Source organism: Panulirus ornatus, chromosome 4, assembly GCF_036320965.1.
Source record: "Panulirus ornatus isolate Po-2019 chromosome 4, ASM3632096v1, whole genome shotgun sequence".
Lineage (NCBI taxonomy): Eukaryota > Metazoa > Arthropoda > Malacostraca > Decapoda > Palinuridae > Panulirus > Panulirus ornatus.
Window position 1 is genome coordinate 18079384 of NC_092227.1, and position 20040 is coordinate 18099423.

Here is a 20040-nt window from a genome sequence, read left to right on the forward strand (position 1 = left end):
AGAAGGCATATGATAGAGTTGATAGAGATGCTCTGTGGAAGGTATTAAGAATATATGGTGTGGGAGGCAAGTTGTTAGAAGCAGTGAAAAGTTTTTATCGAGGATGTAAGGCATGTGTACGTGTAGGAAGAGAGGAAAGTGATTGGTTCTCAGTGAATGTAGGTTTGCGGCAGGGGTGTGTGATGTCTCCATGGTTGTTTAATTTGTTTATGGATGGGGTTGTTAGGGAGGTAAATGCAAGAGTCCTGGAAAGAGGGGCAAGTATGAAGTCTGTTGGGGATGAGAGAGCTTGGGAAGTGAGTCAGTTGTTGTTCGCTGATGATACAGCGCTGGTGGCTGATTCATGTGAGAAACTGCAGAAGCTGGTGACTGAGTTTGGTAAAGTGTGTGGAAGAAGAAAGTTAAGAGTAAATGTGAATAAGAGCAAGGTTATTAGGTACAGTAGGGGTGAGGGTCAAGTTAATTGGGAGGTGAGTTTGAATGGAGAAAAACTGGAGGAAGTGAAGTGTTTTAGATATCTGGGAGTGGATCTGTCAGTGGATGGAACCATGGAAGCAGAAGTGGATCATAGGGTGGGGGAGGGGGCGAAAATTTTGGGAGCCTTGAAAAATGTGTGGAAGTCGAGAACATTATCTCGGAAAGCAAAAATGGGTATGTTTGAAGGAATAGTGGTTCCAACAATGTTGTATGGTTGCGAGGCGTGGGCTATGGATAGAGATGTGCACAGGAGGATGGATGTGCTGGAAATGAGATGTTTGAGGAAAATGTGTGGTGTGAGGTGGTTTGATCGAGTAAGTAACGTAAGGGTAAGAGAGATGTGTGGAAATAAAAAGAGCGTGGTTGAGAGAGCAGAAGAGGGTGTTTTGAAATGGTTTCGGCACATGGAGAGAATGAGTGAGGAAAGATTGACCAAGAGGATATATGTGTCGGAGGTGGAGGGAACGAGGAGAAGAGGGAGACCAAATTGGAGGTGGAAAGATGGAGTGAAAAAGATTTTGTGTGATCGGGGCCTGAACATGCAGGAGGGTGAAAGGAGGGCAAGGAATAGAGTGAATTGGAGCGATGTGGTATACAGGGGTTGACGTGCTGTCAGTGGATTGAATCAAGGCATGTGAAGCGTCTGGGGTAAACCATGGAAAGCTGTGTAGGTATGTATATTTGCGTGTGTGGACGTGTGTATGTACATGTGTATGGGGGGGGGGGTTGGGCCATTTCTTTCGTCTGTTTCCTTGTGCTACCTCGCAAACGCGGGAGACAGCGACAAAGTATAAAAAAAAAAAAAAAAAAAAATATATATATATGTATATAATTACTTACTTAATCAAACCACCTCACTCCATAGAATGTCCTCATACATTTAATTTCCAACAGATCCACCCTGCTCCATACAACCCTATCTATAGCCCATGCTTTGCAACCATAAAACATTGTTGAAACTATTATTCCTTCAAGCATACTCATTTTTGCTCTCGGAGATAACGTTCTCTCCTTGCACACATTCTTCATCGCTCCCAGAACCTTTGCCCCCTCCCCCACCCTGTGACTCACCTTCGCTTCCATGGGTCCATTCGCTGCTAAGCTAAGTCCACTTCCTTATCCCAGGGGATAGGGGAGAAAAAATACTTCCCACGCATTCCTCACGTGTTGTAGAAGGCGACTAAAAGGGATGGGAGTGGGGGGCTAGAAACCCTCCCCTCCTTGTATTTTAACTTTCTAAAAGGGGAAACAGAAGAAGGAGTCACGCAAGGAGAGCTCATCCTCCTCGAAGGCTCAGATTGCGATGTCTAAATGTGTGTAGATGTAACTAAGATGAGAAAAAAGGAGAGATAAATAGCATGTTGGAGGAAGGGAACCTGGATATTTTGGCTCTGAGTGAAATGAAGCTTAAGGGTAAAGGGGAAGAGTGGTTTGGGAATGTTTTGGGAGTAAAGTCAGGGGTTGGTGAGAGGACAAGAGCAAGGGAAGGAGTAGCACTACTCCTGAAACAGGAGTGGTGGGAGTATGTGATTGAGTTTAAGAAAGTAAACTCTAGATTGATATGGGTAAAACTGAAAGTGGATGGAGAGAGATGGGAGATTATTGGTGCGTATGCACCTGGGCATGAGAAGAAAGATCATGAGAGGCAAGTGTTTTGGGAGCAGTTGAGTGAGTGTGTTAGTAGTTTTGATGCACAAGACTGGGTTATAGCGTTGGGTGATTTCAATGCAAGGTGAGTAATGTGGCAGTTGAGAGAATAATTGGTATACATGAGGTGCTCAGTGTTGTAAATAGAAATGGTGAAGAGATTGTAGATTTGTGCTGAAAAAGGACTGGTGATTGGGAATACCTAGTTTGAAAAGAGAGATATACATAAGTGTATGCGCATGGAAGTAGGAGAGATGGCCAGAGAGCGTTATTGGATTACGTGTTAATTGATAGGCGTGCGAAAGAGAGACTTTTGGATGTTAATTGGCTGAGAGGTGAACTGGAGGGATGTCTGATCATTATCTTGTGGAGGCGAAGGTGAAGATTTGTAGAGGTTTTCAGAAAAGAAGAATGTTGGGGTTAAGAGAGTGGTGAGCATAAGTGAGCTAGGGAAGGAGACTAGTGTGAGGACGTACCAGGAGAGACTGAGTGCAGAATGGAAAAAGGTGAGAGCAAAGGACGTACGGGGAGTGGGGGAGGAATGGGATGTATTAAGGGAAGCAGTGATGGCTTGCGCAAAAGATGCTTGTGGCATAAAAAGCGTGGGAGGTGGGCAGATTATAAAGGGTAGTGAATGGTGGGATGAAGAAGTAAGATTATTAGTGAAAGAAAAGAGAGAGGCACTTGGACGAGTTTTGCAGGGAAACAGTGCAAATGACTGGAAGATGTATATAAGAAAGAGGCAGAAGGTCAAGAGAAAGGTGCAAGAGGTGAAAAAGAGGGTAAATGAGAGTTGGGGTAAAAGAGTATCATCAAATTTTAGGGAGAATAAAAAGATGTCTTGGAAGGAGGTAAATAAAGTGCGTAAGACAAGAGAACAAATGGAAACATCGGTGAAGGGGGCTAATGGGGAGGAGATAACAAGTAGTGATGCTGTGAAAAGGACATGGAGTGAGTGTTTTGAAGGTTTGATGAATGTGTTAGACGACAGAGTGGCAGATATAGGGTGTTTTGGTTGAGGTGGTGTGCGAAGTGAGAGGGTTAGGGAGAATGATATGGTAAACAGAGAAGAGATAGTAGATGAGAGAGCTTGGGAAGTGAGTCAGTTGTTGTTCACTGGTGATACAGCGCTGATGGCTGATTCGGGTGAGAAACTGCAGAAGCTGGTGACTGAGAATGGTAAAACATGTGAAAGAAGAAAGCTGAGAGTAAATGTGAATAAGAGAAAGGTTATTAGGTACAGTAGGGTTGCGCGACAAGTCAACTGGGAAGCAAGTTTGAATGGAGAAAAACTGGCGGAAGTGAAGTGTTTTAGATATCTGGGAGTGGATTTGGCAGCGGATGGCACCATGGAAGCGGATGTGAGTCACAGGGTGGGGGAGGTGGCGATAGTTCTGGGAGCGTTGAAAAATGTGTGGAAGGCAAGAACATTATCTCGGAAAGCAAAAATGGGTATGTTTGAAGGAATAATGATTCCAACAATGTTATATGGTTGCGAGGCGTGGGCTATAGATAGAGTTGTGTGCAGGAGGGTGGATGTGCTGGAAATGAGATGTTTGAGGACAATATGTAGTGTGAAGTGGTTTGATCGAGTAAGAAATGAAAGGGTGAGAAAGTTGTGTGGTAATAAAAAGAGTGTGGTTGAAAAAGCAGAAGAGGGTGTTTTGAAAGGGTTTGGTCACATGGAGAGAATGGGAGAGGAAAGACTGACAAAGAGGATATATGTGTCAGAGGTGGAGGGAACGAGGAGAAGTGGGAGACCAAATTGGAGTTGGAAAGATGGAGTGAAAAAGATTTTGAATGATCGGGGCCTGAACATGCAGGAGGGTGAAAGGCGTGCAAGGAATAGTGTGAATTGGAGCAAGGAATAGGTTGAATTGGAACGATGTGGTATACCGGGGTTGACGTGCTGTCAACGGATTGAACCAGGGCATGTGAAGCGTCTGGGGTAAACCATGGAAAGTTTTGTGGGGCCTGGATGTGGAAAGGGAGCTGTGGTTTAGGTTCATTATACGTGACAGCTAGAGACCGAGTGTGAATGAATGTGGCCTTTGTTGTCTTTGCCTAGCGCTACCTCGTGCACATGCGGGAGGAGGGGGTTGTCATTTCATGTGTGGCGGGCTGGCGACAGGAATCAATAAGGGCTAACAGTATAAATTATGCACATGTGTATATATGTATATGTCTGTACATATATATATATATATATATATATATATATATATATATATATATATATATATATATATATATATATATATATATATATATATATTTTCCCTGGGGATAGGGGAGAAAGAATACTTCCCACGTATTCCCTGCGTGTCGTAGAAAGCGACTAAAAGGGGAGGGAGCGGGGGGCTGGAAATCCTCCCCTCTCAATTTTTTTTAATTTTCCAAAAGAAGGAACAGAGAAGGGGGCCAGGTGAGGATATTCCCTCAATGGCCCAGTCCTCTGTTCTTAACGCTACCTCGCTAATGCGGGAAATGGCGTATAGTTTGAAAGAAAGAAAAGAAATATATATATATATATATATATATATATATATATATATATATATATATATATATATATATATATATATACATATGTATACGTTGAGATGTATAGGTATGTATATGTGCGTGTCTGGATGTGTATGTATATACATGTGTATGTGTGTGGGTTGGGCCATTCTTTCATCTGTTTCCTTGCGCTACCTCGCTAATGCGGGAGACAGCGACAAAGTATAATAAATTGATAAATAGAATGAATATATATATATATTGGAAAGAATCACAATTTTGCGCGTGATCAACTATATTCCTAAGAGTCCACGGGAAAAATGAAACACGATAAGTTCCCAAGTGCACTTTCGTGTAATAATCACATCATCAGGGGAGATACAAGAGAGAAATATGACAGTCAGGTGATATACAATGAAGAGAAGAAGCTATGGTGTCCTAGCTACATAACCTTTACTCTCTTGTATCATAAGTACAGGCATATAATCAAATGAAACTTTTGACCACCTCAATATATTCTCTAGAGATGGAACACAAAAATCGGCATTATCATTTGAGTAATTCTCAATCTATGATATAAAAGATATTTAAGGATAATTCACACAATGTAGTCAGCCTATACATGACAGTGTAAATACAGGATCATCAAGTTTTTTTCTGTAGGAATTTTACATGTCTGTAAAACAATAATCACTTTTCGGAAATTCTAATAATCACCCTATGTATACTACTGATAAGTATAAACTAGCAGAAATAGTGACATATCAGGGTAGTGAAAATTAATTTCCTTCCTACCTTGACCCTCTCCATTGTGGCCCTGAGACGCTTCTCTAACTTGGGCAGTTCACACCGTAGATCTGCATTATCCCGGACCAGTTGTTTGTGCACTTTAGTTAGCTGGTCAAGATTGTTCTCCAGGAAGGTGATTTTTTGCTTCTGAGCTACAGACCCTCCAAGGAGATCATCATCTTCTCCTGCAGCAGACTAAAGAAAAAGAGGACTTTTGATTTCTAATACTGATAATGTTATTCAACAGATTTAAAACTGTATATATTAAATAAAGTTGGAAAATAGTCTTTTCATTACATGATAATCTACATTTCACTTTGGATGTATCACTTGGGGATCTGCTACACATTTCCTTATTCTGACAATTAAAGAAGCAGTATCAAAATATCATTATCATACTACCCTAGGACCCCTATCATGGGGTTCCTGCAGATTCAAGGCCACAATCCAAGCAGGAGCAGGGGAGAGGAACAAATCCATTGAAACAAGATATTCCTTTTCATCTAATGAGGATGATTCAGCCTCACAATGCACCATCATCACATTCTATATATGTATGTAAGTATGTATGTATGTATGCAAGAATGTACTTTCCATTTCATCATACTTAACCACCATCTCCCGTGTTAGTGAGGTAGCGCAAGGAAACAGATGAGGAATGGCCCAACCCACCGACATACACAAATATATATACATATAAACGCCCACACACGCACATATACATACATATACTTTTCAACGTATACATACATATACATACACAGACATATACATATATACACACGTACATATCCATACTTGCTGCCTTCATCCACTCCCATCACCACCCCGCTACACATGAAATACCGTCCCCTCTCTCCCACTCCAGCGAGGCAGCACCAGGAACAGACAAAAAACGGCCACATTTGCTCACACATAGTCTCTAGCTGTCATGTGTAATGCAACGAAACCACAGCTCCCTTTCCACATCCAGGCCACACAGACCTTTCCATTTTTTACCTTAGACACTTCACATGCCCTGGTTCAATGCACTGACAGCACCTCAACCCCGGTATACCACATCGTTCCAATTCACTCTATTCCTTGCACAGCCTTTCACCCTTCTGTATATTCAGGCCTCGATTGCTTAAAATCTTTTTCACTCCATCCTTCTTCTCTCCACCTCCGACACACATATCCTCTTTGTCAATCTTTCCTTACTCATTCTCTCCATATGTGCAAACCATTTCAACAAACCCCTTCTGCTCTCTCAACCACAATTGTGTTATTACCACACATATCTCTTAACCTTTCATTACTTACTCAATCAAACAACCTCACACCACAAACTGTCCCCAAACATTTCATTTCAAACACATCCACTCTCATCCACACAACCCTATCTACAGCCCATGACTCGCAATTATATAACATTGTTGGAACCACTATTCCTTCAAACATACACATTTTTGCTTTCTGCGACAACGTTCTCGCCTTCCAGCCATTCTTCAACGCTCCCTCCCCAACCCTGTAACTCATTCCACTTCCATGGTTCCATCCACTGCTAAGTCCACTCCCAGATATCTAAAACTTCAATTCCTCCAGTTTTTCTCCATTCAACCTTACCTCCCAATTATCTTGTCCCTTGACCCTACTGAACCTAGTAACCTTGCTCTTATTCACTTTCACTCTCAACTTTCTTCTTTCACATGCTTTACCAAACTCAGTCACCATCTTCTGCAGTTTCTCACCTGAATCAGCCATCAGTGCTGTATCATCAGGAAACAACTGACTCATTTCCCAAGACCTCTCATCCAGAACAGACTGTATACATGCGCCTCACTCCAAAACTCTTGCATTCACCTCCCTAACCACCCCATCCATAAAAAAATCAAACAACCATGGAGACATCACGCATCCCTGCCGCAAACCGACATTCACAGGGAACCAATAACTTTCCTCTCTTCCTACTCGTACACATACGTTACATCCTTGGTAAAAAATTTTCACTGCTTCTAGCAACTTACCTCCCACACCATATACTCTTAAAACCTTCCACAAAGCATCTCTATCCAACCTATCATATGCCTTCTCCAGATCCATAAATGCTACATACAAATCCATCTGTTTTTCTAAGTATTTCTCACAAACATTCTTCAAAGCAAACATCTGATCCACACATCCTCTCCTACTTCTGGTTTCAGAATGGTGGGATGAAGAAGTAAGATTATTAGTGAAAGAGAAGAGAGAGGCATTTGGACGATTTTTGCAGAGAAATAATGCAAATGAGTGGGAGATGTATAAAAGAAAGAGGCAGGAGGTCAAGAGAAAGGTGCAAGAGGTGAAAAAAAGGGCAAATGAGAGTTGGGGTGAGAGAGTATCATTAAATTCTAGGGAGAATAAAAAGATGTTTTGGAAGGAGGTAAATAAAGTGCGTAAGACAAGGGAACAAATGGGAACCTCAGTGAAGGGGGCTAATGGGGAGATGATAACAAGTAGTGGTGATGTGAGAAGGAGATGGAATGGGTATTTTGAGGGTTTGTTCAATATGTTTGATGATAGAGTGGCAGATATAGGGTGTTTTGGTTGAGGTGGTGTGCAAAGTGAGAGGGTTAGGGAAAATGATTTGGTAAACAGAGAAGAGGTAGTAAAAGCTTTGTGGAAGATGAAAGCCGGCAAGGCAGTGGGTTGGATGGTATTGCAGTGGAATTTATCAGAAAAGGGGCTGACTGTCATGTTGACTCGTTGGTAACGTTATTTAATGTATGTATGACTCATGGTGAGGTGCCTGAGGATTGGCAGAATGCTTGCATAGTGCCATTGTACAAAGGCAAAGGGGAAAAAGGTGAGTGCTCAAATTACAGAGGTATAAGTTTGTTGAGTCTTCCTGGGAAATTATATGGGAGGGTACTGATTGAGAGGGTGAGGGCATGTACAGAGCATCAGATTGGGGAAGAGCAATGTGGTTTCAGAAGTGGTAGAGGATGTGTGGATCAGGTGTTTGCTTTGAAGAATGTATGTGAGAAATACTTAGAAAAGAAAATGGATTTGTATGTAGCATTATGGATCGGAAGAAAGCATATGATAGAGTTGATAGAGATGCTCTGTGGAAGGTATTAAGAATATATAGTGTGGGAGGCAAGTTGTTAGAAGCAGTGAAAAGTTTTTATCAAGGATGTAAGGCATGTGTACGTGTAGGAAGAGAGGAAAGTGATTGGTTCTCAGTGAATGTAGGTTTGCGGCAGGGGTGTGTGATGTCTCCATGGTTGTTTAATTTGTTTATGGTTTATGGATGGGGTTGTTAGGGAGGTGAATGCAAGAGTTTTGGTAAGAGAGGCAAGTATGCAGTCTATTGTGGATGAGAGCGTGGGAAGTGAGTCAGTTGTTGTTCACTAATGATACAGCGCTGTTGGCTGATTCATGTGAGAAACTGCAGAAGCTGGTGACTGAGTTTGGTAAAGTGTGTGAGAGAAGAAAGCTGAGAGTAAATGTGAATAAGAGCAAGGTTATTAGGTTCAGTAGGGTTGAGGGTCAAGTCAATTAGGAGGTAAGTTTGAATGGAGAAAAACTGGAGGAAGTGAAGTGTTTTAGATATCTGGGAGTTGATTTGGCAGCGGATGGAACCATGGAAGCGGAAGTGAATCATAGGGTGGGGAGGGGGCGAAAATTCTGGGAGCGTTGAAGAGTGTGTGGAAGTCTACAACATTATCTTGGAAAGCAAAAATGGGTATGTTTGAAGGAATAGTGGTTCCAACAATGTTGTATGGTTGCGAGGTGTGGGCTATGGATAGAGTTGTGCGCAGGAGGGTGGATGTGCTGGAAATGAGATGTTTGAGAACAATATGTGGTGTGAGGTGGTTTGATCGAGTAAGTAATAATAGGGTAAGAGACATGTGTGGTAATAAAAAGAGTGTGGTTGAGAGAGCAGAAGAGGGTGTTTTGAAATGGTTTGGTCACATGGAGAGAATGAGTGAGGAAAGATTAACAAAGAGGATATATGTGTCAGAGGTGGAGGGAATGAGAAGTGGGAGACAATATTGGAGGTGGAAAGATGGAGTGAAAAAGATTTTGAGTGTTCGGGGCCTGAACATGCAGGGGGGTGAAAGGCGTGCAAGGAATAGAGTGAATTGGAAAGATGTGGTATACCGGGGCTGACATGCTGTCAGGGCATGTGAAACGTCTGGGGTAAACCATGAAAAGTTCTGTAGGGCCTGGATGTGGAAAGGAAGCTGTGGTTTCGGTGCATTATTATACAACAGCTAGAGACTGAGTGTGAACAAATGGGGCCTTTGTTGTCTTTTCCTAGCACTACCTCACACACATGAGGGGGGAGGGGGTTGTTATTACATGTGTGGCGAGGTGGCGATGGGAATGAATAAAGGCAGATAGTATGAATTATGTACATCTGTATATATATGTATATGTCTGTGTGTGTATATATATGTGTATATGTTGAGATGTATAGGTATGTATATTTGTGTGTGTGGACGTGTATGTATATACATGTGTATGTGGGTGGGTTGGGACATTCTTTCGTATGTTTCCTTGCGCTACCTCGCTGGGCCATTCTTTCGTCTGTTTCCTTGTGCTACCTCGCTAAGGCGGGAGACAGCGACAAAGCAATAATATACATACATACATATATATATATTTATTCATTTTATTTATTTTGCTTTGTCGCTGTCTCCCGCGTTTGCGAGGTAGCGCAAGGAAACAAACGAAAGAAATGGCCCAACCCACCCCCATACACATATATCTACACACACGTCCACACACACAAATATACATACCTATACATCTCAATGTACACATATATATACACACACAGACACATACATATATACCCATGCACACAATTCACACTGTCTACCTTTATTCATTCCTATCGCCACCTCGCCACACATGGAAAACCATCCCCCTCCCCCCTCATGTGTGCAAGGTAGCGTTAGGAAAAGACAACAAAGGCCTCATTCGTTCACACTCAGTCTCCAGCTGTCATGCAATAATGCCCGAAACCACAGCTCCCTTTCCACATCCAGGCCCCACACAACTTTCCATGGTTTACCCCAGACGCTTCACATGCCCTGATTCAATCCACTGACAGCACGTCAACCCCGGTATACCACATCAATCCAATTCACTCTATTCCTTGCCTGCCTTTCACCCTCCTGCATGTTCAGGCCCCGATCACTCAAAATCTTTTTCACTCCATCTTTCCACCTCCAATTTGGTCTCCCACTTCTCGTTCCATCCACCTCCGACACATATATCCTCTTGGTCAATCTTTCCTCACTCATTCTCTCCATGTGCCCAAACCATTTCAAAACACCCTCTTCTGCTCTCTCAACCATGCTCTTTTTATTACCAAACATCTCTCTTACTCTTACATTACTTACTCGATCAAACCACCTCACACCACACATTTTCCTCAAACATCTCATTTCCAGCACATCCACCCTCCTGCGCACAACTCTATCCATATACATATATATATATATATATATATATATATATATCTTTTTTTTTTTTTTTGCTTTGTCGCTGTCTCCCGCGTTTGCGAGGTAGCGCAAGGAAACAGACGAAAGAAATGGCCCAACCCACCCCCATACACATGCCTTGATTCAATCCACTGACAGCACGTCAACCCCGGTATACCACATCGCTCCAATTCACTCTATTCTTTGCCCTCCTTTCACCCTCCTGCATGTTCAGGCCCCGATCACACAAAATCTTTTTCACTCCATCTTTCCACCTCCAATTTGGTCTCCCTCTTCTCCTCGTTCCCTCCACCTCTGACACATATATCCTCTTAGTCAATCTTTCCTCACTCATTCTCTCCATGTGACCAAACCATATCAAAACACCCTCTTCTGCTCTCTCAACCACGCTCTTTTTATTTCCACACATCTCTCTTAACCTTACGTTACTTACTCGATCAAACCACCTCACACCACACATTGTCCTCAAACATCTCATTTCCAGCACATCCATCCTCCTGTGCACAACTCTATCCATAGTCCACGCCTCGCAACCATACAACATTGTTGGAACCACTATTCCTTCAAACATACCCATTTTTGCTTTCCGAGATAATGTTCTCGACTTCCACACATTCTTCAAGGCTCCCAGAATTTTCACCCCCTCCCCCACCCTATGATCCACTTCCGCTTCCATGGTTCCATCCGCTGCCAGATCCACTCCCAGATATCTAAAACACTTCACTTCCTCCAGTTTTTCTCCATTCAAACTCACCTCCCAATTGAATTGACCCTCAACCCTACTGTACCTAATAACCTTGCTCTTATTCACATTTACTCTTAACTTTCTTCTTTCACACACTTTACCAAACTCAGTCACCAGCTTCTGCAGTTTCTCACATGAATCAGCCACCAGCGCTGTATCATCAGCGAACAACAACTGACTCACTTCCCAAGCTCTCTCATCCCCAACAGACTTCATACTTTCCCCTCTTTCCAAAACTCTTGCATTTACCTCCCTAACAACCCCATCCATAAACAAATTAAACAACCATGGAGACATCACACACCCCTGCCGCAAACCTACATTCACTGAGAACCAATCACTTTCCTCTCTTCCTACACGTACACATGCCTTACATCCTCGATAAAAACTTTTCACTGCTTCTAACAACTTGCCTCCCACACCATATATTCTTAATACCTTCCACAGAGCATCTCTATCAACTCTATCATATGCCTTCTCCAGATCCATAAATGCTACATACAAATCCATTTGCTTTTCTAAGTATTTCTCACATACATTCTTCAAAGCAAACACCTGATCCACACATCCTCTACCACTTCTGAAACCACACTGCTCTTCCCCAATCTGACGCTCTGTACATGCCTTCACCCTCTCAATCAATACCCTCCCATATAATTTACCAGGAATACTCAACAAACTTATGCCTCTGTAATTTGAGCACTCACTCTTATCCCCTCTGCCTTTGTACAATGGCACTATGCACGCATTCTGCCAATCCTCAGGCACCTCACCATGAGTCATACATACATTAAATAACCTTACCAACCAGTCAACAATACAGTCACCCCCTTTTATAAATAAATTCCACTGCAATACCATCCAAACCTGCTGCCTTGCCGGCTTTCATCTTCCGCAAAGCTTTTACTACCTCTTCTCTGTTTACCAACTCATTTTCCCTAACCACTTTGCACACCACCTCGACCAAAACACCCTATATCTGCCACTTTGAATGCAAAGGTGAGTAATGTGGCAGTTGAAGGAATAATTGGTATACATGGGGTGTTCAGTGTTGTAAATGGAAATGGTGAAGAGCTTGTAGATTTATGTGCTGAAAAAGGACTGGTGATTGGGAATACCTGGTTTAAAAAGCGAGATATACATAAGTATACGTATGTAAGTAGGAGAGATGGCCAGAGAGCGTTATTGGATTACATTTTAATTGACAGGCGCGTGAAAGACAGACTTTTGGATGTAAATGTGCTGAGAGGTGCAACTGGAGGGATGTCTGATCATTATCTTGTGGAGGCTAAGGTGAAGATTTGTATGGGTTTTCAGAAAAGAAGAGTGAATGTTGGGGTGAAGAGGGTGGTGAGAGTAAGTGAGCTTGGGAAGGAGACTTGTGTGAGGAAGTACCAGGAGAGACTGATTACAGAATGGAAAAAGGTGAGAACAATAGAAGTAAGGGGAGTGGGGGAGGAATGGGATGTATTTAGGGAAGCAGTGATGGATTGGGCAAATGATGCTTGTGGCATGAGAAGCGTGGGAGGTGGGTTGATTAGAAAGGGTAGTGAGTGGTGGGATGAAGAAGTAAGATTATTAGTGAAAGAGAAGAGAGAGGCATTTGGACGATTTTTGCAGGGAAAAAATGCAATTGAGTGGGAGATGTATAAAAGGAAGAGACAGGAGGTCAAGAGAAAAGTGCAAGTGGTGAAAAAGAGGGCAAATGAGAGTTGGGGCAAGAGAGTATCATTAAATCTTAGGGAGAATAAAAAGATGTTCTGGAAGGAGGTAAATAAAGTGTGAAGGCCAAGGGAGCAAATGGGAACTTCAGTGAAGGGCACTAATGGGGAGGTGATAACAAGTAGTGGTGATGTGAGAAGGAGATGGAGTGAGTATTTTGAAGGTGTGTTGAATGTGTTTGATGATAGAGTGGCAGATATAGGGTGTCTTGGTCGAGGTGGTGTGCAAAGTGAGAGGGTTAGGGAAAATGATTTGGTAAACAGAGAAGAGGTAGTAAAAGCTTTGCGGAAGATGAAAGCCGGCAAGGCAGCAGGTTTGGATGGTATTGCAGTGGAATTTATTGAAAAAGCAGGTGACTGTATTGTTGACTGGTTGGTAAGGTTATTTAATGTATGTATGACTCATGGTGAGGTGCCTGAGGATTGGCGAAATGAGTGCATAGTGCCATTGTACAAAGGGAAAAGGGATAAGAGTGAGTGCTCAAATTACAGAGGTATAAGTTTGTTGAGTATTCCTGGTAAATTATATGGGAGGGTATTGACTGAGAGGGTGAAGGCATGTATAGAGCATCAGATTGGGGAAGAGCAGTGCGGTTTCAGAAGTGGTAGAGGATGTGTGGATCAGGTGTTTGCTTTGAAGAACGTATGTGAGAAATACTTAGAAAAGCAAATGGATTTGTATGTAGCATTTATGGATCTGGAGAAGGCATATGATAGAGTTGATAGAGATGCTCTGTGGAAGGTATTAAGAATATATGGTGTGGGAGACAAGTTGTTAGAAGCAGTGAAAAGTTTTCATCGAGGATGTAAGGCATGTGTACGTGTAGGAAGAGAGGAAAGTGATTGGTTCTCAGTGAATGTAGGTTTGCGGAAGGGGTGTGTGATGTCTCCATGGTTGTTCAATTTGTTTATGGATGGGGTTGTTAGGGAGGTGAATGCAAGAGTTTTGGAAAGAGGGGCAAGTATGAAGTCTGTTGGGGATGAGAGAGCTTGAGAAGTGAGTCAGTTATTGTTCGCTGATGATACAGCGCTGGTGGCTGATTCATGTGAGAAACTGCAGAAGCTGGTGACTGAGTTTGGTAAAGTGTGTGAAAGAAGAAAGTTAAGAGTACATGTGAATAAGAGCAAGGTTATTAGGTACAATAGGGTTGAGGGTCAAGTCAATTGGGAGATAAGTTTGAATGGAGAAAAACTGGAGGAAGTAAAGTGTTTTAGATATCTGGGAGTGGATCTGGCAGTGGATGGAACCATGGAAGCGGAAGTGAATCATAGGGTGGGGGAGGGGGCGAAAATCCTGGGAGCCTTGAAGATGTGTGGAAGTCGAGAACATTATCTCGGAAAGCAAAAATGGGTATGTTTGAAGGAGTAGTGGTTGCAAAAATGTTGTATGGTTGCGAGGCGTGGGCTATGGATAGAGTTGTGCGCAGGAGGGTGGATGTGCTGGAAATGAGATGTTTGAGGACAATGTGTGGTGTGAGGTGGTTTGATCGAGTAAGTAATGTAAGGGTAAGAGAGATGTGTGGAAATAAAAAGAGCATGGTTGAGAGAGCAGAAGAGGGTGTTTTGAAATGGTTTGGGCACATGGAGAGAATGAGTGAGGAAAGATTGACCAAGAGGATATATGTGTCGGAGGTGGAGGGAACGAGGAGAAGTGGGAGACCAAATTGGAGGTGGAAAGATGGAGTGAAAAGGATTTTGAGTGATCGGGGCCTGAACATGCAGAAGGGTGAAAGGCGGGCAAGGAATAGAGTGAATTGGATCGATGTGGTATACCGGGGTTGACATGCTGTCAGTGGATTGAATCAGGGCATGTGAAGCGTCTGGGGTAAACCATGGAAAGTTGTGTGGGGCCTGGATGTGGAAAGGGAGCTGTGGTTTCGGGTTTTATTGCATGTCAGCTGGAGACTGAGTGTGAACGAATGGGGCCTTTGTTATCTTTTTCCTAGCGCTACCTCGCACACATGAGGGGGGGAGGGGGATGGTATTACATGTGTGGCGAGTTGGCTATGGGAATGAATAAAGGCAGACAGTGTGCATTGTGTGCATGGGTATACATGTATATGTCTGTGTGTGTATATATATGTGTACATTGAGATGTATAGGTATGTATATTTGCGTGTGTGGACGTGTGTGTATATACATGTGTATGGGGGTGGGTTGGGCCATTTCTTTCTTCTGTTTCCTTGCGCTACCTCGTAAATGCGGGAGACAGCGACAAAGCAAAAATAAAATATATATATATATATATATATATATATATATATATATATATATATATATATATATATATATATATATATATATTGGGGTGTCTAAATGTGTGTGGATGTAACCAAGTTGAGAAATAAGGAGAGATTTGAATGCAAATGTGAGTAACGCGACAGTTGAGAGAATAATTGGTGTACAAAGGGTGTTCAGTGTTGTAAATGGAGATGGTGAAGAGCTTGTAGATTTATGTGCTGAAAAAGGACTGGTGATTGGGAATACCTGATTTAAAAAGAGAGATATACATAAGTATACGTATGTAAGTAGGAGAGATGGCCAGAGAGCGTTATTGGATTACGTGTTAATTGATAGGCGCGCGAAAGAGACTTCTGGATGTTAATGTGCTGAGAGGTACAACTGGAGGAATGTCTGATCATTATCTTGTGGAGGCGAAAGTGAAGATTTTTAGAGGTTTTCAGAAAACAAGAGAGAATGTTGGGGTGAAAAGAGTGGTGAGAGTAAGTGAGCTTGGGAAGGAGACTTGTGCGACGAAGTACCAGGAGAGACTGAGTACAGAATGGAAAAAGGTGAGAACAAAGGACGTAAGGGGAGTGGGGGAAGAATGGCATGTATTTAGGGAAGCAGGGATGGCATGCGCAAAAGATGCTTGTGGCATGAGAAGCGTGGGAGGTGGGCAGATTAGAAAGGGTAGTGAGTGGTGCGATGAAGAAGTAAGATTATTAGTGAAAGAGATGAGAGAGGCATTTGGACAATTTTTGCAGGGAAATAATGCAAATGAGTGGGAGATGTATAAAAGAAAGAGGCTAGAGGTCAAGTGAAAGGTGCAAGAAGTGAAAAAGATGGCAAATGAGAGTTGTGGTGAGAGAGTATCATTAAATTTTACGAAGAATAAAAAGATGTTTTGGAAGGCGGTAAATAAAGTGCGTAAGACAAGGGAACAAATGGGAACACCGGTGAAGGGGGCTAATGGGAAGCTTATAACAGGTAGTGGTGATGTGAGAAGATGGAGTGAGTATTTTGAAGGTTTGTTGAATGTGTTTGAACATAGAGTGACAGATATAGGGTGTTTTGGTCAAGGTGTTGTGCAAAGTGTGAGGGTTAGGGAGAATGATTTGGTAAACAGAGAAGAGGTAATAAAAGCTTTGTGGAAGATGAAAGCCGGCAAGGCAGCGGGTTTGGATGGTACTGCAGTGGAATTTATCAAAAAAGGGGGTGAGTGTGTTGTTGACTGGTTGGTAAGATTATTTAATGTATGACTCATGGTGAGGTGCCTGAGGATGGGCGGAATGCTTGCATAGTGCCACTCAGCTGCTCCTAAAACTTGCCTCTCATGATCTTTCTTCTCAAGCCCAGGTGCATATGCACCAATAATCACCTATCTCTCTCTCTCCACTTTCAGTTTTACCCATATTAACCTAGAGTTTACTTTCTTACACTCTATCACATACTCCCATCACTCCTGTTTCAGGAGTAGTGCTACTCCTTCCCTTGCTCTTGTCTTCTCACTAACCCCTGACTTTACTCCCAAGACATTCCCAAACCACTCTTCCCCTTTCCCCTTGAGCTTCGTTTCTCTCAAAGCCAAATCATCCAGGTTCCTTTCCTCAAACATACTACCTATCTGCCCTTTTTCTCATCTTAGTTACATCCACATACATTTAGACACCTCAATCTGAGCCTTCGAGGAGGATGAGCACTCCTCGCGTGACTCCTATTTCCCCGTTTAGAAAGTTAAAATACAAGGAGGGGAGGATTTCTAGCCCCCCGCTTCCGTTCCCTTTAGTAACCTTCTACGACACGTGAGGAATGTGTGGGAAGTATTCTTACTCCCGTATCCCCAGGGATAGGGGAGGTGCCGGAGGACAGGTGGAATGCTTGCATAGTGCCATTGTATAAAGGCAAAGGGGATAAGAATGAGTGCTCAAATTTTTGGGGTACAAGTTTGTTGAGTATTCCTGGGAAATTGTATGGGAGGCTATTGACTGAGAGGGTGAAGGCATATACAGAGCATCAGACTGGGGAAGAACAGTGTGGTTTCAGAAGTGGTAGAGGATGTGTGGTTTCAGAAGTGGTAGAGGATGTGTGGATCAGGTGTTTGCTTTGAAGAATGTATGTGAGAAATACTTAGAAAAGCAAATGGATTTGTATGTAGCATTTATGGATCTGAAGAAATCATATGATAGAGTTGATAGAGATGCTCTGTGGAAGGTAGTAAGAATATATGGTGTGGGAGAAAAGTTGTTAGAAGCAGTGAAAAGATTTTATCGAGGATGTAAGGCATGTGTAAATGTAGGAAGAGAGGAAAGTGATTGATTCTCAGTGAATGTTGGTTTGCGGCAGGGGTGCGTAATGTCTCCATGGTTGTTTAAATTGTTTATGGATGGGGTTGTTAGGGAGGCGAATGCAAAAGTTTTGGAAAGAGGGGCATGTATGCAGTCTGTTGTGGATGAGAGAGCTTGGGAAGTGAGTGAGTTGTTCGCTGATGATACAGCGCTGGTGGATTTGGATGAGAAACTGCAGAAGTTGGTGACTGAGTTTGGTAAAGTGTGTGAAAGAAGAAAGCTTAGAGTAAATGTGAATAAGAGCAAGGTGCAGTAGGGTTGAGGGACAAGTCAATTGGGATGTAAGTTTGAATGGAGAACTGGAGGAAGTGAAGTGTTTTAGATATCTGGAAGTGGATTTGGCAGCGGATGGAACCATGGAAGCGGAAGTGAATCATTGGGTGGGGAAGGGGGCAAAAGTTCTGGGAGATTTGAAGAATGTGTGGAAGTCGAGAGCGTTATCTTGGAGAGCAAAAATGGATATGTTGAAGGAATAGGGTTCCAACAATGTTATATGGTTGCGAGGCGTGGGCTATAAATAGAGTTGTGCGGAGGAGGGTGGATGTGCTGGAAATGAGATGTTTGAGGACAATATGTGGTGTGAGGTGGTTTGATCGAGCAAGTAATGAAAGGGTAAGAGAGATGTGTGGTAATAAAAAGAGTGTGTTTGAGAGAGCAGAAGAGTGTGTTTTGAAATGGTTTGGTCACATGGAGAGAATGAGTGAGGAAAGATTGACTAAGAGGATATATGTGTCAGAGGTGGAGGGAACGAGGAGAAGTGGGAGACCAAACTGGAGGTGGAAAGATGGAGTGAAAAAGATTTTGAGTGTTTGGGGTATGAACATGCAGGAGGGTGAAAGGTGTGTAAGGAATAGAGTGAATTGGAACGATGTGGTATACCGGGGTCGACGTGCTGTCAATGGATTGACCCAGGGCATGTGAAGCGTCTGGGGTAAACCATGGAAAGTTTTGTGGGGCCTGGATGTGGAAAGGGAGCTGTGGTTTCGGTACATTATACATGACAGCTAGAGACTGAGTGTAAACGAATGTGGCCTTTGTTGTCTTTTCCTAGCTCTACCTCGCACACATGTGGGGGAGGGGGTTTTCATTTCATGTGTGGCGGGGTGGTGACTGGAATAAATAAGGGCAGACAGTATGAATTATGTACATGTGTACATATGTATATGTCTATGCGTATATATATGTATAGATGTATAGGTATGTATATGTGCGTGTGTGGACGTGTATGTATATACATGTGTATGTAGGTGGGTTGGGACATTCTTTCGTCTGTTTCCTTGTGCTACCTCGCTAACGCGGGAGACATCGACAAAGTATGATAAATAAATAAATAAATAAATAAATAAATAAATAAATACATACATACATAGATACATATATATATATATATATATATATATATATATATATATATATATATATATATATATATATATATATATATTTTTTTTTTTTTTTTTTCATAATATTCGCCATTTCCCGCGATAGCGAGGTAGCGTTAAGAACAGAGGACTTGGCCTTTGAGGGAATATCCTCACCTGGCCCCCTTCTCTGTTCCTTCTTTTGGAAAATTAAAATTATATATGTGTGTGTGTGTGTGTGTGTGTGTGTGTGTGTGTGTGTGTGTGTGTGTGTAAGTGTGTGTGTGTGTGTGTGTAAGTGTGTGTGTGTGATGTGAATGTGTTTGATGATAAGAGTGACAGATGTGGGGCATTTTGACTGAGGTGATATGCAAAGTGAGAGGGTCAGGAAGAGTGGTTTGGTTAAGAGAGGAGGTAGTGAAAGCTTTGCAGCAGATGAAATCCGGCAAGATGGCAAGTATGGATGGTATTCCAGTGGATTTTTATTAAGAAAGTGGGTGACTGTGTTGTTGATCGGTTGGTAAGAATATTCAATGTATGTATGGATCATAATGAGGTACCTGAAGATTGGTGTAATGCATGCATAGTGCCTTTGTACAGAGGTAAAGGGGATAAAGGTGAGTGTTCAAACTACGGGGGCATAAGTTCGCTGAGTATTCCTGGGATATTGTATCAGAGGTGAATGATTGAGAGGGTAAAGGCATGTATGGAGCATCAGACTGGTGAGGAGCAGTGTGGTTTTAGAAGTGG

General features: G+C 42.5%; 1 protein-coding gene across 3 annotated transcripts in view; it reads right to left on the minus strand.

Moving 5' to 3' along the window:
- Positions 1-20040, minus strand: part of LOC139765906 (kinesin heavy chain-like) — a 909514-nt gene that overhangs the window by 47796 nt on the left and 841678 nt on the right. For all 3 annotated transcript variants that reach the window (XM_071693874.1, XM_071693867.1, XM_071693860.1), the window contains one exon: positions 5425-5613. In XM_071693874.1, coding sequence (XP_071549975.1) covers positions 5425-5613 — 189 coding nt within the window. The remainder of the gene's footprint in view (positions 1-5424; positions 5614-20040) is intronic.